Source organism: Cricetulus griseus, chromosome 2 (assembly GCF_003668045.3).
Source record: "Cricetulus griseus strain 17A/GY chromosome 2, alternate assembly CriGri-PICRH-1.0, whole genome shotgun sequence".
NCBI classification, from domain to species: Eukaryota; Metazoa; Chordata; class Mammalia; order Rodentia; family Cricetidae; genus Cricetulus; species Cricetulus griseus.
Window position 1 is genome coordinate 20262621 of NC_048595.1, and position 17532 is coordinate 20280152.

A 17532-nucleotide genomic window follows, 5' to 3' on the forward strand; every position below is an offset into this window, starting at 1 on the left:
TCCTTTAGTCACTCTTGGGAGGCAGAGGAAGGTAGATCTCTGTAAGTTCAAGGCCAGCATGGTCTACAAAACGAGTTCCAGGACAGTCTCCAAAGCTACACAGAGAAACCCTGTCTCGGGAAAAAAAAAAAAAAATTGTTTACCATCCCTGATCCCAGCTAATAGGCCCTCCCAGTCACTACAATAAATACACTTCCAAAGGTCTCCAAGAATTCTCCCAGTGAGGTCCCGGGAACCAGGCCTCTTCCCTCCTCCTATGCCCTGTTTTGGAGAACCTAATAGCCACAGAGGGTCTGCTGTATTCTTCTCCATGCCTCTGCTGTGGCACACTCCTTTAGTCACTAAGACTGTCTATGGTAATTTGAAAGTAATTGGCCTTCATAATCTCACAGGGAGTGGCACTATTACGAGGTGTGCTTTTGTTGCAGTAGGGATGGCCTTGTTGGAGGAAGCCTGCCACTGTGGGGTGGGCTTTCAGGCATACGATGCTCAGGATACTGTCCAGCGTCCCAGTTAACTTCCTGTTGCTCACGAGATGTAGAACTCTCAGCTCTTTCTCCAGCACCACACCTGCCTGCAAGCTGTCACACTCCCTGCCATGACGATAGTGGATTAAACCTCTGAAACTATAAGTGAGCCAATCCAATGAAATATTTTCATTTATAAGAGTTGTGAGTGCCGCCGGGCGTTGGTGGTGCACGCCTTTAATCTCAGCACTTGGGAGGCAGGGGCAGGCAGATCTCTGTGAGTTCGAGGCCAGCTTGGTCTACAAGAGCTAGTTCCAGGACAGGCTCCAAAGCCACAGAGAAACCCTTTCTCGAAAAACCAAAACCAAAAAAAAACAAAAACAAACAAACAAACAAAAAGAGTGTGCCAGGATAGGCTCCAAAGCTACACAGAAAAAACGAACAAACAAACAAACAAACAAACAAACAAACAAATAAATAAATAGTTGCTGTGGCCATACTGTCTCTTCACAGCAATAAAAACCTTAACTAAGACACTGTCCCAGTGTGCCTGTGTGTGATGGGTGGGAAATGACTGACATGAGTTAACTGTACACAGATTCAAAGCCACATTCATCTATTTCCAATTGCCTGTTTTCTGTGTTTCTCAACTCATGGTAAACTGACTGTGAAACTCCATGCACTGGGTACCTAGAACTTAGTAGGCAAGAGGGAACTCCTCACTGCCCGCCAAATCTATCCGTTCACCGCCTGTAGAGCACCGTCCCTTCCCAAAGATGGCTCAGGGAATTTTCATGGCTCAATGTTCACATCATCATTGTTCTTACTTACATAATGAATAACACATACACATTATTCAGAGAGGTGGTGAGCCTTCATCAGCTCACTCCCTCAGGCCCGGACCTGGACCATTCGCATCCAGTCTGCAGGAAGCGAATCAAGCAAAGACATTCCCTGCCGTTGTAACTTTGAGAAATCCAAAAGAACAGAGAACAGTAATTAAATTCTTAGACCCTGGACTGGAGCAGGTTGACAAGAAGTAGGAGAGCAGGAATAAGAGATAAGTGAAGGAAGGGAAATACAGTTTTATAAATAACTAGACAAAGTATGAGTATTTTTAGGAGATGGAAGGAGAGGCTAACAGCATGTAGGAGCCTAGTGGGACAGGGAGAATGGTGCCTGCGGTCAGACTGTTCGAGAGATGAGTTCTGAGCATCCATTCACTCCATCTGCAACATGAGTGGGTGCCCTAGATTTTTAGAAGGGAAGAGGGAGTGGTTGGGGTCAGAGAAGGCAAGAGATGAGATCCTAGCCTCCATTTGCCCCATCTATAAAATGGCTTCAGCTTTTTGAGTTCTCAGATTCCACAGGGTTCCAAGTCTGGGGCACTGGGAACAGAAAGCCCTGGAGTTTGCAAGAGCAAGTAGATACTCCCAGAAGGTCACTGATGCCCAGCTGGGCTATGTCTGGTCCCCAGGCTGGTACTGTGGTTCTGTGGAGGTAAAATAGTCTTCCAGGAAAGACTGTAGGTACTCAAAGGTGGGCCTCTCCTCTGGATCCAGGCGCCAGGTCTGCTCCATGACTTCATACAGGGACGCTGGGCAGCCCGGAGGGCACGGCATGTGGTAGCCATGCTCTACCTGTTCCAACACTTCCCGGTTGTTCATGCCTGAGGGGTGGAGCTCTGTCAGTCAGCGCAAGGAGTAAGGGTGGAGAAGCCCCTTCCCAGGGCCATGACCACACCCTCAACCCCCATCTCACCTGGGTAAGGAACTCGGCCCTTGGTGATCAGTTCAGTGAGCAGAATCCCAAAGGACCACACATCTGACTTGACAGTGAATCTGCCAAAGAGGGCGGCCTCTGGGGCTGTCCACTTGATGGGGAACTTGGTCCCTGGGGAGAAAATGGGGAAGGCAAGGTTAGCTGGGGGTGGGGGGCATGGAAGCTGCTAGATTAAGAGAATGAGAACTTTAGGATTAGGCCTCTTGGGTCTAGAAGTCTCTGTGCACAGCAGAAAAAAAAAAAAAAAAACTGCTAGTACAGTGTTGGCCACTTCCACACACCGTTACACTTCTCATGACAAGATGTTAGAATGTCTCTAGCCTTTGCTAAGTTTCCGGCACAGTTTTGTCTGTCTTTGCTTGGGTTTTATGGTGCTGGGAGAAAATTCAGCCCCATTTCCACTAAGCAAGCATTCTCCCACCCCTCCCAAGTTATAGTTCCCCGGCCCCTTCGGCCCAGGTATTGTTTTAGGCAATATGCCTGCATTGTTAACACATTGAGCCCTCACTATCTCTGACCTCGTTTTACCAGTGAGGAAAAGAAGATGCCAAATAACTTTTTGCCCAGCTCACACAACCAACAAGTGCCTGAGAGACACTCGAGGTGTTCTGGCTACAGACCTGACACTGTTATACTCCATTGTCGAAGTTTAAGACTTAGAGCAATGTCAGTAGCTGGTAAATGGTTACTCACTTACTGTTGTCTAAGTATTTTCATTTTATCAGAATGGCAAACCATAGAAGTTAGGTAGCTGAAGATTTGTGGTAGCAAATGCTTGAGCTGAGACTTGAACTCAGAATTCTATTTTATTTATGTCAGGCTGGGAGTATCCAGTATCATCAGGGATGGGGAGGGGCTTCTGACTACGTGGGGTAGCTTTTGATCTCTAGGGAGGGAGGGTGAGGCTGGTTACCTTGGCGGGGGTTGTACTCATTATCCTCTATGAGGCGCGCCAGCCCGAAGTCTGCGATCTTGCATATTAGCTGTTCCCCCACCAGGATGTTGGCTGCTCTCAAGTCTCGGTGGATGTAGTTCATACGCTCCATGTAGGCCATGCCCTCAGCTACCTACAAAGGAGGAGGAAAGGAAGTGGCGGCAGGAGCTAACACGGACTCACAACACCATAATGGGACCTCAGGGGTGTGTGGGAGTCGCCTGAAAAGTCCACTCTCCTGATGGAACCCCTCCCCCATGCCGCCACAGCCCAACACACACGGGGAGACTTAACAGCATCCTCCTGCCTCAGGTCTCAGAGCTCATAAGTTGGGGTAGGCTACAGTTTTAGGTGTATGAAGGCACAGGGGGTTTATGAGAGGATAATAAGATAGAGGTTTGCGAGATGAAGCCTGCTGGCCCAGTTTACCTGGGCGGCCATGTCCACTAGATGGGGCAGCCTCAAGTTCTGGCGTCCTCGATCCTTTAGGAAATCCAGCAAGCTACCTAGGGAGAAGCAGCCAGAAATCAGCCACAGGCCCCTACTCCCAATATGCCTTCTCTACATTGGTCTAGCCTCACTCTGCCTCTCATCCTGCTTTGTCACCTACACCAACCCTCCGGTTCTGTTCCCACCTCCGAACCCCTGGACACGCCCCACTTAGACTCCTCCCCAGGTCAGCCCTCATCCCTGATCCTGCTCTGGTTTGCTCAAATGGATCCACTAGTTGGCAAACCTCCTTCTACCTAGAGGAGGCTCCACCCCCTGTCACTGGCCCCACCTACACCTGTACCTTGACAGGTGGTGGCTGAGGCACCACCCACCCACAACCGGCCTCCTACTCAGCTCCTCACCGTGGCTCATAAACTCTGTCACAATATAAATGGGCTCCTCCGACACCACCGCGTACAGCTGCACCAGCTTGTCGTGCCTCAGCAGCTTCATGATCTGTGCCTCCTCCAGGAAGGCCTTCGGGGACATGGTGCCGGGCTTCAGCGTCTTCACCGCCACCTTTGTGCTGCAGTTCCACGTGCCTGCTCATCGGCGGCAGCATTTCGTCAAGACTGGCTCTCTGCCAGCCCTGCCACTTGCCCCAGCCCCCAGCCCCCAGCCCCCGGATCCTAAGACCTTCCTACCCAGCCACACGTCTCCAAAGCAGCCGGTGCCCAGCCTGCGTTCAAGCGCTATGGAGCTGCGGTTGATCTCCCAGGCATCCTTGGCCAGGCCCAGCGTCTGGGGCTTCATGGTGGTACAGGGCGCCGTGAGCAAGTAGCACAGACCATCATTCACTTCTGGAGGAAGGGCGGATGGAAAGCGTCACAGATGGAGGATATGATAACTCTCCCCGAAATCCTCACACAACCCAGCATCAGACCCTAAGCGTGGCTATAAATAACTGGGCCCTAACGGAACATGGCAGTTCATGTCTGTAATTCCAGCACTCAGTAGGTTGAGGAAGGAGGCTTGTAATGAGTTTGGTGCCAGCCTAGGTTACAGAGTAAAAACAAAACAAAAACAAACAAACAAAAAACAAACAGAACAAAAGTAGTTTGCCTTCACAAGCCAGGATTTAAAAAAAAAAAAAATTTTTTTTTTTTGAGTAACTAATACATAGTTTAGGTCACAGTTAAGGAAGAAGGCAATTCAGGCCTCTGAGTAGGCAAACTTGTTGGTGTCCAAGGAAGAGGATGGCATAGAGAAGTTGAAACGATCCCCATGGAAACTTCATGGCTCTTCCTAGGAGGCAGCCTCCAGCAGGGCCTTTCAGGATAAGCACTGGTTCTGACTGACAGGCGAAAATGGAGGCAAAACTGTGGACCTGCAGCCCTTTCTTCATGGACCTCATCCTGGGCCTAAGGGCTCAAGATGGAAACATAGGCAATGATGTGGCCTGGTCTCCATACTTGGGTTTTAGACCTGAGTGGAGCACCATTGCTTAATCCCACAGCCAGGCCTCCATCTGGTCAGGTCTACGCTGCCGCCTGTTCTGCTTGTCTGTGCAGTCACTGCTTCCATCTGGCCACTACCATTGCCTGGTCAATGACCACAGCAGCCCAGGGACCTCTCCTTCCGCCTTGTCCCTGGCATCCAGAGAATCTCAAAGTTCAGACCACCTTCTGCAATCCACTGCTTGGAGCAGTTGTTCTCAACCTATGGGTTACAACCCCTTTTCGTTCCCAACCTGTATCTCAACCCCTTTGGAGGGGGGGGGGGTTGAGCCATAACTTCACAGAAGTTGCATCCTACATATCAGACATCCTACATATCAGATATTTACATTACAATTCATAGTAGCAAACTTACAGTTATGAAGTAGCAACAAAAATAATTTTATGGTTGGGGGGGTCATCACAACATGAGGAACTGTATTAAAGGGCCCCAGCATTAGGACAGGTGAGAACCATTGGCTTAGAGCCTATGATGGTGACTCTGCCTAGGAAATACAACAGGGCCAGCAAGGACGCTGAGCAGATAAAGGTTTGATCTCTGAGAACCATATGGTGGAAGGAAAGGACGAGCTTCTGTAAGTTGTCCTTTGACTTCCACACAGCATCCAGAGAGAGAGAGAGAGAGAACAACAAAGACCCCCACAAAGTTTCCATAGACTGGAGCCAGCAAGATGGCTCATCAGGCAAGTGGCTAAGGCCAAACCTGATGACCTGAGTTTCATCCCCAGGACCCACTTGGTTGAAAGAGAGAACAAAGTTCCACAAGTTGTCCTCTGACTTCCACACCCACACTCTGGCATGCATCCAGTCATGAACCCTTCCCACAAGTAAATAAAATGTAACTTTTTAAAAAGTTCCCACCGGCTTAGATCTGGAAGCAAGGACCTAGCCTTGAACATTAGGAGGCACTGCTTTGTCTTTGCCACTTGTGGCCTCAGTTCCCTCAGGATCTACACGGAGCAGGATCCTGGCCTGGAGACATGCACACTTGGTCCAGCCAGTACTGCTTTGGGAGATCACTTCATCCTCTAGGGGTTAGTATCTCCATCATGACAACACACCGTCTCCTGGAGTAGCTCACCCATGTAGTGCCGCACCAGGTCCTGCACGGATTCGAACTGGGCCCGTGTAGTGATGTAGTAGCCACCGGTATCCAGCTTTCGGATCTTATAATGCTTTATGTGGTCACCTCTGTTCTGGTCCCAGTCACGGATGGACAGGGAGTAGGCACCTGTGTGGGAAGGGTCACTTAGTCCTCCTGTCCCTCAGACTAAGAGCAGGAAGAGGCACCAAAGGCAAATTCCCAGAGCCTACTTTAGCTTTGCCCCTTAGCCGGGACCCAAGCACTGCCCCACTGGCCAGAATGGCAGATGGCATGAAGTAACTACTAAAAATGCACCTTTGGTTGTTTCACTCTCCCGAATGAGGAAGGCCCCCTGAGGGTTGCCAGCTGAGAGAAGCTGCCTCTCTGCATCCTTCCTGCTGATCTTTCCAAAGTACCACCTGTGAGGAGAGGCAGGCAGAGTCAGGCACATTCTCTTCAAACCCCAGTCCATCTTCCTGGGAAGTCATCTCACAAGCCTCAATTTCCTGACCTGAGAAATGGGCTGTTACAGTCTGCGTGATGGTATAAGGACCACAGAGAAGGGAGATGAGAAAGTGGCTGACACACGCAGGAGATGCCTAAAAAGACCACCATCCTCTTTTCTAACCACTGGCGTCTCTTGAATTAAAATTAAAACAACAAGGTCTAGGCCAGTCAGGGCTACGTAGTGAGACCCTACCTTAAAAATAAAAATGTGTGTAATCCCAGCACTCAGGAGGCACAGGCAGGCAGATGTTCCAAACCAGCCAAGGTTACATAGTGAGACCCTGTCTCAAACAACCAAATTGGTAAAACCTCGTCATCAATGACCTCATAGTTACTGCCACAGGGTCCTTAACTCATCCCACTAGAACTCTTCACAACCCAGTTTACAGAGGAGGCACTCAAGGCTCAGAAGGGAACTGACTTACCCACCAGGCGAGCTGACATGGACCACCTAAAGTCCTCACCCACCCTAGTTCTTTCCCGCCACACCCAATCCCCTGATTCTTCCCCCATTGATGTTTCCTGTGACTGAACTGTAGCTCAGACCCAACTGTGCAAGTTCATGGGGGTATGTGCCTGAAGTGACCACACATGCTGTAGAAGATTCCGCTGTCATCTCACTGATGGCTAAAGTGACTGTGCCACATGGGCTCAATAGAAGGAACACAGCTTTCAAATTGAGGGGGATGGAAACACCTGGGAACTCTGGCATGCTCAGTCTGTACCTGGCTACTAGGCAAATCTGGGAGACAGGAAGAGCTCTTGGCAAATGGTGTGCCTAGGAGGGCAGACAGCAAGAAGGAGAAAAGACTGAAGGACTCTGTAGCAGACTCACGGCCAGAGTTTTCCAAAGCCACCTCCACCCCCAGCCATGACATTATTAACTTCCTTAAGGGTCAACTAAGTAGGTCAGCACTGAGGAGGCTGAGATCCTGAGTGTGAGGCAGCTTGAGCTACATAGCAAGACCTGCTTCAAAATAAAAAACAGACTTTAAATAGGCTGGGCACTCTTTCTGTGGTGGACATGGACCCTACACATACATGTACTTCCTAATAATGTTCAGAGGAATGTGCCATGTTTCAGCTCATAAGACAGAGAAGGAAATTGAACCAACTACTTAGTAGTTAAGCAACTTGCCGGAGGCCATACTGTGACTCCAAAACAGGAACCCAATTGTCTACTCTCAATCATGACATGGCACCGAGCACTTTGGATGTCAGCATGCTGCCCAAGCTGTGGACAACAGGACGTACCCCAACCCCCGGTCCTTGGCATCGTCGCCCATTATCCGTTCCTCCTTCATGCTTCCTGCCACTCTCTCCACAATATGGCCTCATCCCGCTTATGCACTGGACTTGCCCGTGTCCCTCTGCTCAAGAAATCCCACCTCACCCCATGAATGACCCCTGAAACTGTCCATCCATCAAATTCTAAACACACATACCTTCTTCCTTCCTAGAGGGAAGTTCTGATGCTACATTGCTGCTGTGTTTTAAAGATTTATTTATTTTGAATGACCGCATGTGCACACGCATGTGAGCGCAAGTGTCCATGGATGCCAGAAGGGGGCACCAGAGTCCCCAGAACTGGAGTTAATGAGAGTTGTCACCAGGGAGGTGCTGGGAACCAAACCCGGGTCCTCTGGAAGAGTAGCTGGTGCTCTTAAATGCTGAGCCTTCTCTACAGTCCCCTGCTTTTTTTTTTTTAAACAAGAAACTTACTGCATTTTATGTATTTATTTTGTGTGCACATGTATGTATGCATGCTATAACAAAGGAGTGAAAGGCAGAGGAAAACCCATGCACGTTGGCTTTCTCCTTTCACCACGTGGGGTTTCTGGAGATCAAACTCAGGTTGTCAGGCTTGACAGCAAGAGCCTTTAGCTGCTAAGCCGTCTTCGGCATGTTTGCCCTGGCTTCTCACCTTGCCTTCGCTTAGACCACATTTCCCCTCCTGGGTCAATTACTCTTCCTCCACTTTCTCTCTCTCCCTCCTTCCTGGACTCTGCTGTCAGGCCTCGCTTTTACTTCCCAGGAGACAAGATTCGTATGAAGGTCACCCCATCGCCAAGGACGAGGGCAGCCTCACACAGCCCTGTTTTCAGGAATTTTTCCTCTAGTCCTGGATGTTCTACATTGGCCTGGTCTGATTTCCTTGCTTCTCTAGGTGCTCTTTTCTTCTCTAAGGTGTCACCCCCAGAGCCGGGTCCTAGGACCACTCTGTCTGTCTGTCTGCCCCCCCTTCCCCTTTATCCTACCGAGCAGTTAATTGTCATCTCTACCCAGGTGAGGTCCAGTTCCCACCAGCACAGGTGTGCCATTTGCCAGGGCTACAGGGAACAAATGACAGAGACAATTAGGAACAGGTGCCCCTTGCTCTGGGCTAGTGTAGTGGCGTGGCCAGGTGCATCTCACGCGCAGCACAGCCTGGTCTAGCTTCTGGCAGCTTCCTTTACCTGGGTGATCCTCAGAACAACGATCCCCCTTGGAGCCCACCTGCACCTCCACCTGCTCTGGTGTCCCCCATTTTAGTACCTGGCACCTCATTCAACTTGCTTCTTCAAAAGATCCTGGATAACCCCCAATTCCTCTCGCTCCCCACAGTCCAACTGCAAACCAATCGCCAAGTCCTGAGGACTTCCATTCTGGTTTTGGATTGAATTTTTTGGAGAAAAGTCTCAAGTAGCACAGGCTATCCTCAAATTCACTACAAATGCCAGGATTACAGGCATGTGCCACCATGCCCAGCCTAGTTCTTCAAAGTCTCTTTCATCACTTGTTTTCACAAATGTGTGGGACACATCATAGTGATAGCTTTTTTTGCGGTGGAGGGAGAGAGCACTAAAGATGTGAAGGAACCGGCTTCCTTTTGGCAGCCATAACAGCCGAACACGTGCTTGCCATAAACCTGCCTTGGTCACTTAGAGGTCAGATGCCTGTCTTGTGACAAGGAACCTTAGTCACTTAGAGGTCAGATGCCTGTCTTGTGACAAGGAACCAATCAGAAGTTAGCTGGTGGCGCTATGCTTTACGACCCTGGGTGTGCTTTACGGACAAGCGCACAGCAATGACGTAGAGAGCATAGCAACCACCCTGGGAGGGCCTATGAGCCATAACAACCAGTTGACCAATCAACACAGGGCAAGCCCTCCAAGCCTGGAGGCACACCAATCATGAGCCTGTGCGTAAGCCTGTGCGTACCCCTAGACACTCCCCTTACGCTGCCCTATAAGATCTTTGGGGAGACCTTAGGAGCCGTCTTTTTCTAGCCGTCAGCCATGGCGGGTGGGTGAAAGACCCGAGCTAACATGGGGTTAGTTCGTTAAATTACAATAAAGCCTCGTGCAGTTTGCAGCAAGCTCTCGAATCCGCCTGGTGATTGGGGTGACCGCGAACCTGGCCTGAGACCCCGGATACTTGAGTTTTCGGGGGTCTAACAGATGGAATCTAGGGCCTTGCACATGTTAAGCTACACTCCAGCTCCTCTCTGTCTACTTAATAAAATTACCTTTAAGAATTGTTCCCTTGCAAGCCTTCTTCACACTCAATATGCACTGTGCCACTGAACTATACCCCCAGTTCTACTAGTTTTCTTTTTAGACTTAAATTTATGTGTATGAGTGTTTTGCCTGCTTGTATGTCCAGGGACCACATTCATGCCTGGTGTCTGCAGAGGCCAGAAGAGGGTGTCAGATCCCCTGGCACTGGAGTTATAGCTGTAAGTCACCATTCGGATGCACTAACTGCTGAGCCATCTCTCCCATCCTGTTTCGCTTTGTTTTTGTGGGTTATTTGCTTTGTTTGAGACAGGACCTCATTTCTTACAGGCTGGCCTCAAACTCACTATGTCAAGGATGACCTTGAGCTTCTGATTCTCCAGCCTTGGCTTCCCAAAGTCTGGGATTATAGACAAGGGCCATCATGGTTGATTCTGAATGGCGCTGGGAAATCAAACCCAAGGCCTCATGCCTTCTAGACAAACACTCTAACAAGTGAGGCACATCCCCAGTGCCCCAGTTCCACTTTTTAGGTTGTAATACATGTATTTGTATTATTATTTATGTTTATGTGTGTACATCTGTGTGAGTGTTTGCTGTACATGTGCTTGTGTGAGTCAGTTCCCCTAGAGTTGGAGTTATCAATGGTTGTGAGGTGTCACCTGCCTTGGGTGCTGGGAACCAAACGCCAGACCCTGGAAGGACAGCAACCACTGTGGATCGCTGGGCCATCTCTCTAGTTCCCACCTCTATAGCTTTGAAAGCTCATGGGTAGACATCCCGGGGCTTCCCTCCTACTCTCAGAAATTCTTTCACACTCTTCCTTTAAATCTACATTCTCTCTGCTAAGAGAGATAGATAGGTAGACAGATAAGTTTTGACATAATGTTACTCTTACAGATAGGCAAGGTGTATCCTGGCTTGCACGTGGTGTGTGTCTAGCTGGGTTCACACACCAGCTCCACACCTTACCAGTTATGAAAATTTGGAGAGGGTATTTGTTTTCTCTGTACCTCAGCGTCCTCATTTTTCTTTTCTTCTTCTTTTATTTATTTATTTATTTTCGAGACAGGGTTTCTCTGTGTGGCTTTGGAGCCTATCCTAGCACTTTAGACCAGGCTGGCCTTGAACTCACACTCATTTTTCTTTTTAATTGATGAAAAAGTCTCATTATGTAGCTGGCCTGGAACTCACTGTGTAGACTAGGTTAACTTCAAGCTCAGAGAGATCCACCTGCCTCTCCCTCCCACGTGCTAGGATTAAAGATGTGCTCCTCCACCACCTGGCTAGCTTCCTCATTTGTAAAATAAACAATAGTTTCTAACTTGATCACACAGAAACTCCTCAGTTACAGAACACAGCACCTGCCATAAGGTATTATCTAAGGGTACCATCATCATCCCCATCTTTTTTTTTTTTTTTTCAAGATGGGGGAAAGGAGGGTGTTTCTCTGTGTAGCCTTGACTGTCCTGGAACTCACTTTGTAGACCAGGCTGGCCTCAAACTCAGAAATCGTCCTGCCTTTGCCTCCCAAGTGCTGGGTGGGATTAAAGTCGCGCGGCACCACAGCCGGCTGGCTGCCATCTGCTTTTAGCTCTACAATGACCTTCTAACACTGTAGATGGGGAAGCAGGCTGAGGTGAGGCAGTCATTTCCTAAGAGATGGCCTTGGAAGTTAGACACTAGGCTTTTCTCCACAGGGCTGGCCCCAACCCCACTCACTCTTCAGCCTGGATGGAATCCACAGGAGCCACATAGTTGCTGGGAATGTAGCCAGTGTGTCCGGAGCTCAGGGACCGAGCCTCCCACCAGTCTCCTTCACTGTAGACACAGAACACAGGGGCAGTCAGCAGCACTTGGAGTCCAGGCAGGTCCACACTAGCTGGAGAGTGGCCCTGCCAATCCTCACCTTTGCCGCCTCCTCCCCACTCAGAGAGCTTTCGTCTGCCTATCTTCCAGCCACTGCAGCTGCCCTAGCTGTTTTCACCTGGGAAAGGACTGTTTGTGGATTCTTGGGCTTCTTCCTCCGGTTTTTCCATTGAGCAGGTACTAATCAGGATGCTCCCCACTGGGAACTCCCCATGGCTACAGATTTCCTTCCGGATAAAACTCAGGCTTCACCAGCCAGCTTTAAAGGCCTGTGGATTCTGACCTGCTTGTGTCTCCAACTTCTGCTTCCTATTCTAAATTGTATGCCTCCTCCTCCTCCTCCTCCTCCTCCTCCTCCTCCTCCTCCTCCTCCTCCTCCCCCTCTCCCCTCCCTACCTCACTGGGAATCAAACCCAAAGCCTTGCTCTGTAGTCAGGAACATGGTCAAAGGGATGACGCATGGTGAACAATGCCTTGGGGAACTGTGAGAGCTGCTCCAGGACAAAAAGGCAGAGGGCCCTTTACCTCAAGTGCATTTTGTTCCCTGGATTGTTCTTGGACATGATTTCGTGATTTCCTGCCTCCTTTGGCAAATATTTACCCGTTCCTACAGACTATCACTGAGCCACACTTCCAGCCCTGCTGCTCACCCTCCCTCCATCCCCCCTCTTTCTTTCTTTCTTTTTTTTTCCTAGCTGTCCTAGAACTTGCTCTGTAGCCCAGACTGGCCTGGAACTCACAGATGCCTGCCTCTGCCTTCCCAGTGCTGGGATTAAAGGAGTGCACCACCACTTCTCAGCTCTTTTTTTAGTATTTACATGTATTTAGTGTGATGTGTAGGCATGTGTGTGGAGACCAAAAGACAATTATAGGAGCCAATTTTCTCCTTCCACCATGTGGGGGATCTAGGGGTCAAACTCACATGGTCAGGCTTGGTGACAGGCAGTCCTTATCAGCTGAGTCATCCTCCCAGCCCTGTACCTCATCTGTTATGATTTACACACAGGCAACCACTCGGTACTTTCTAGAAATAATACTTAGTCTTATTCCCTCCTTTCTTGCTTTTTCCTTTACTGTCTTCTCATTTTTTCTAGTCTCTACTTAAAAATCTCTAGGAAGCTCGCCTCAATCACCACTACCCAGGGGACCAAGTTTAGTATTCTCCTTGTACCCCAAGTCCTTCACCTTCCCTCTCCCTGCATGGTAGGCAGCAATCACTTAGTGTTTCCTTGTTATTGTCATTTGTTTGCAGTGCTCTAGATGGAACTCAAGGCCCACAAGCTAGGCAAGTCCTCTACTGTGAGTTACACTCCCAGCCCTCATCCAGGACTTTTATCAGCATGCATGTGTCCCCTCCCAAGCAGGAGTTTTCTAGACAGGGATCAGAGTTTTCTCCTCTCAAGGACTCGCTTCTAGCCCAGGCCACGCCCTCCCCTAGGCAGCCCAGTCAGTCACTTACGTATTGTTCAGGATGTGGAACTTCTCGCCTTTGATGAAGGATAAGTCATCCCTTGTCCTGGCCTCATAGTCATACAGGGCGACGAACATGGTCACTCCAGTCCCTGTAGAGTCAGAGCTGCTCAGCAGAGTACCACATAGAGTAGGGAACCAAGGAGGCTGCACCCCTGCATTCCAGATCCCCCACCATCACAATGTCTAGGTTCCCAAAGGAGCTCAGGGACCAGTGGGATTTCTGATTTGGGCTTCACAGTTTGCCCCACTAGGTCCAGGACAAATAACCTCACGCCCTTCTTTCTCACCCTGGAAAGTTCCTAAGTTGCTCCTTCTCCCTCTTCCCCACCAAGCTGTCTCACTTTCTGAAGCAGCACTTAAGAGGATAGAAGAGAGAGAGAGAGAGAGAGAGAGAGAGAGAGAGAGAGAGAGAGAGAGAATTGCTTTTGAGACAGAGCCCATGACATTCATGATGCCTCTGCCTCTGTCTTCCAAATGGAAGGGTTCTCTTTGCTACTTGAAATTTACACTGGGGTCCCTCTGTGATGGGAACAGAAAAAAACCCAAACTGGCTCCTAGGGTAGATTTACACTGACTTAGCTGTTGTGAGCTAGAGAATAGGGCTGTGTTTCCTATTCATTCTAGAGGCTTCTAAGGACAAGTTGGATTTTCTCCTTAGTTTTTCCCAGAACCCAGGAGGCATCTGTCTCCTGCCCTAGAGACCCACCTGAGATGCACCTCATGGTGCCAGCACTAAGGAAAGCTGGGCTGGTAGGCTGAGGAGAGAAGGTCTGCGACCGGCCTTGGCCTTGAGTCGGGTCAGGATAATATCGTTCTTCAGGCGCTTGGCTCCTGAAGTCCCCTTCCAGGCCAACATCCTCCTTGGATGCAGGCTCCAACTTCTTGCAAAACACACAGCCCATTCCAGGTGCCCTGTTGCAGAATGGGGACGGGCTTAATTCAGGGTGACCTGGCTGGTATACCACCCAAAGGACACGCAGGTGTTGCATGTACACAATTCCCACAAATTGGGGTCTTCCTAAGTAAGGACCACCTTGGGTCTGCCTCCTAGCTGCTTTCTTTCTTTCTTAAATTTATTTCTTTTTACTTTATGTGCACTGGTGTTTTGCCTGCATGTATGTCTGTGTGAGGGTGTCAGATCTTGGAGTTACAGACAGTTGTGAGCTGCCATGTCGGTGCTGGGAATTGAACCTGGGTCCTGTAGAAGAGCAACCAGCGCTCTTAAGGCCTGAGCTATCTCTCCAGTCTTGGTCAGAGCTCAGTTTATGCACTTTTGACTCCTGTTGCTTTGCTCATTATGTTTCTGTGACTCCTTTATGGTGTTTCTTTTCCCCTATGTGTCTTTGTGTGTCTCTAAACATATGTTTGCCATGGTGTATGCAGTTCTTGGGGAATGTCTCTGTGTGTAGAAGAATGTGCTGATCTTGGGACATAGCTCAGTTGGTAGAGTGATTGCCTACCATGCATGAAGCCTTGGGTTCGATCCCCAGTGCTGCATAGACTCAGCCTGGTGATGTGGTCCTATAATCCCAGCACTTAGGAGATGGAAGCAGAAAGATCAGAAATTGAAGGCCATTTTTAGCTACCTGGGACACATAAGACCATGTCTCAAAAAACAAAATTGGGCTATGTGCATGCATGTCTATGTGAGTTCGGTAGGCAAGTGATTGTGTGTGTGTGTGTGTGTGTGTGTGTGTGTGTGTGTGTGTGTGTGTGCAGGTCTGTGTGACTGTACACAGCTCTGTGTGGAAGTGTATGTGCCTCTGTGTGTGTCTGTGTTTGTGTGTGTGTAGGTCTATGTGACTGTACAAAGCTCTGTGTGGAAGTATATGTACCTCTCTCTCTCTCTCTCTCTCTCTCTCTCTCTCTCTCTGTGTGTGTGTGTGTGTGTGTGTGTGTGTGTGTGTGTGTACAGGCAGATCTGTGTGACTGTGACTGTACAAAGCTCTGTGTGGAAGTATATGTGCCTCTCAGTGTGTGTGTGTGTGTGTGCATGCATGTGTGTGCTTTGCAATTCACATCTGTAAAGCTGCACATGTTTGTGAATGTATGAGGGCAGTGTGCCTGCACCTGGAGATTCCCTGCAGAGGGGGATCAAGGCCATTTCCTGTCATGAGTCCAGCCTCCAGCCTCTCAAGCTGCCTCATTCTGGCTCCTCTATCGGTTTCCTAGCAACAGGGCCCTTGTAGGAGGAGGGGGCTGTGAAGCAGGCATTGTGGGGCCCAGGAAAGCCACCCAACCCTGTTCCCTGACCCTGAAAGCTTCAGCACACTCCACACCCTACTCACCCCACAGGCCCCTATTCCGGGGTCAGTAGGACTGATGCATGGTCCCTGGAAGGTGCAGGAAACCTGAGGGCGAGACAGAAGAACATGAAAGATGAAGACCTTGCCAGTATTTCTGCCAGCCTGCTGCCCAGATCCTACCCTCTTCAGGAAGCCAGAAAGCCTGTGTTCTGTCCCATCGTGACTTCTACCTTCTTCTCTCCCACCACTCCTGGAACACCTGCTTATCCATCTCCACATAGGACACAGCACCAGTGCACACTTAGTCCTACCTGAGATGTGGCAAAGAGACACACACAGGCCATACATCATCACAGCGTACGCTTGAGTGTCCTTGTCAACATCACTGCACACCCTCACACCCTCAAATGAGCTCTGGTGCACAATAACACACACATATCTGAACCATACATATGTGCATTATTATTATTATTATTATTATTATTATTATTATTATTATTAGATTTTTCCGGATAGGGTTTCTCTGTGTAGCTCTGGCTGTCCTAGAACTTGCTCTGTAGACCAGGTTGGCCTTGAACTTTTGGAGATACACCTACCTCTGCCTCCCAAATGCTGGGATTAAAGGTATTCGCCACCACTGCCCGGTCCACATATGTGTATATGTGCACACACATTTATGCACATGTATATCCGGATGCTTCTCAGGTTTGCACACTCCACAATCATAGCTGTATCCAGACTCATTTCTCAAACTCGAGCACTATCAAATAATTCATGCTTGGCTCGAAGGACCTCTGTTATGCTTGCCTAAAAATGAGCCTTTCCCAAGAACCCCGCCTCTGCCCTCAGCCTGGGCAAGTCCCAGCAGACCTATGTTCTGTTCCCCTCTGGTGCCAGAATGAAAGTGACAGATCAGGGAGGATCCCAGTCAGAAGCTGGGACCACCATAGTCTCTTGAAGAGCTTTGAGCAAGCCAAACTTTCCCCAGCAGCTCTGGCCTCTGAGAAACTCCACAGGAAGGTCATTGAGCAAGGGTCATCACCCCACCTCATCCCTCCCCCCCACACCCCCTGCCGAAAAACTCCACTGTTGCAAAACTCAACTTACAGAGGAACTGCCTGGCAAGAATGCTGGTTTCCTAAGACATGACAGAGCAGTTGTTGTAAGGTGGGGCCAGCCTAGGGCCAGCGAGGGTCCTCCACTGGGGGTCTGAAGATCACGGCTTCCACCCAGTTTCCCCATGGTGTCAGGTCCTGTTCTTTTTACCAGGACACTCACCTCTTCCAGGAAGCCCTCCTTCCTGGATCTAATAGGTCTGGTTGCTGGTGTCTGGTTCAGTCACCTGAGAGTTCCAAACTACATCTTGGCTTGTCCCACCCTTCACCAAAATCATTCTCCTATGTGTGTTGAGGTGAAGGGGTAACACATATGTGGTGATCTGTGAGACAAGCTATGGCAGTTGGCCTGTCCCACAACAGCTTCTATTCACTCAGCCTTACTGAGATCTTCACCTCAGTATGTCCCAACCCCAGGTGTCTGAAAGGGCCCAGCATTCCAGGCTGGTTCAGGCTGGTTCAGGTAGGGGAGGGAGATGGGGAGAGAGATGTGGAGCGGGGAGAGCCGCCACCACCCCCAGCCAAGCTGAAAGGGTTTCAAGAAGAGGAGAGAGAAGACAGGGTAACGTGGAAGCAAAGCCTACCAGTGAGAGTGAAACCCCCCTCACA

General features: G+C 49.5%; 1 protein-coding gene across 2 annotated transcripts; it reads right to left on the minus strand.

Annotated features, from left to right (window-relative positions):
* Window positions 1–974: 974 nt before the first annotated feature.
* Fgr (FGR proto-oncogene, Src family tyrosine kinase) lies at window positions 975–14616 on the minus strand. Of its 2 annotated transcripts, XM_035438902.1 has the most exons (11): window positions 14269–14616; window positions 13549–13651; window positions 11943–12041; window positions 6532–6635; window positions 6214–6363; window positions 4320–4475; window positions 4038–4217; window positions 3613–3689; window positions 3163–3316; window positions 2229–2360; window positions 975–2136 (listed from the first exon to the last, which is right to left on the minus strand). In XM_035438902.1, the coding sequence occupies exons 1-11, from the start codon at window positions 14549–14551 to the stop codon at window positions 1928–1930; spliced, it is 1647 nt and encodes a 548-aa protein (XP_035294793.1). In that variant the 5' UTR covers window positions 14552–14616; the 3' UTR covers window positions 975–1927. The 2 variants fall into 2 exon arrangements, with proteins under 2 accessions (XP_035294793.1, XP_035294792.1); XM_035438901.1 differs by lacking the exon at window positions 14269–14616 and having other exon boundaries at window positions 13549–13697.
* Window positions 14617–17532: the final 2916 nt, after the last annotated feature.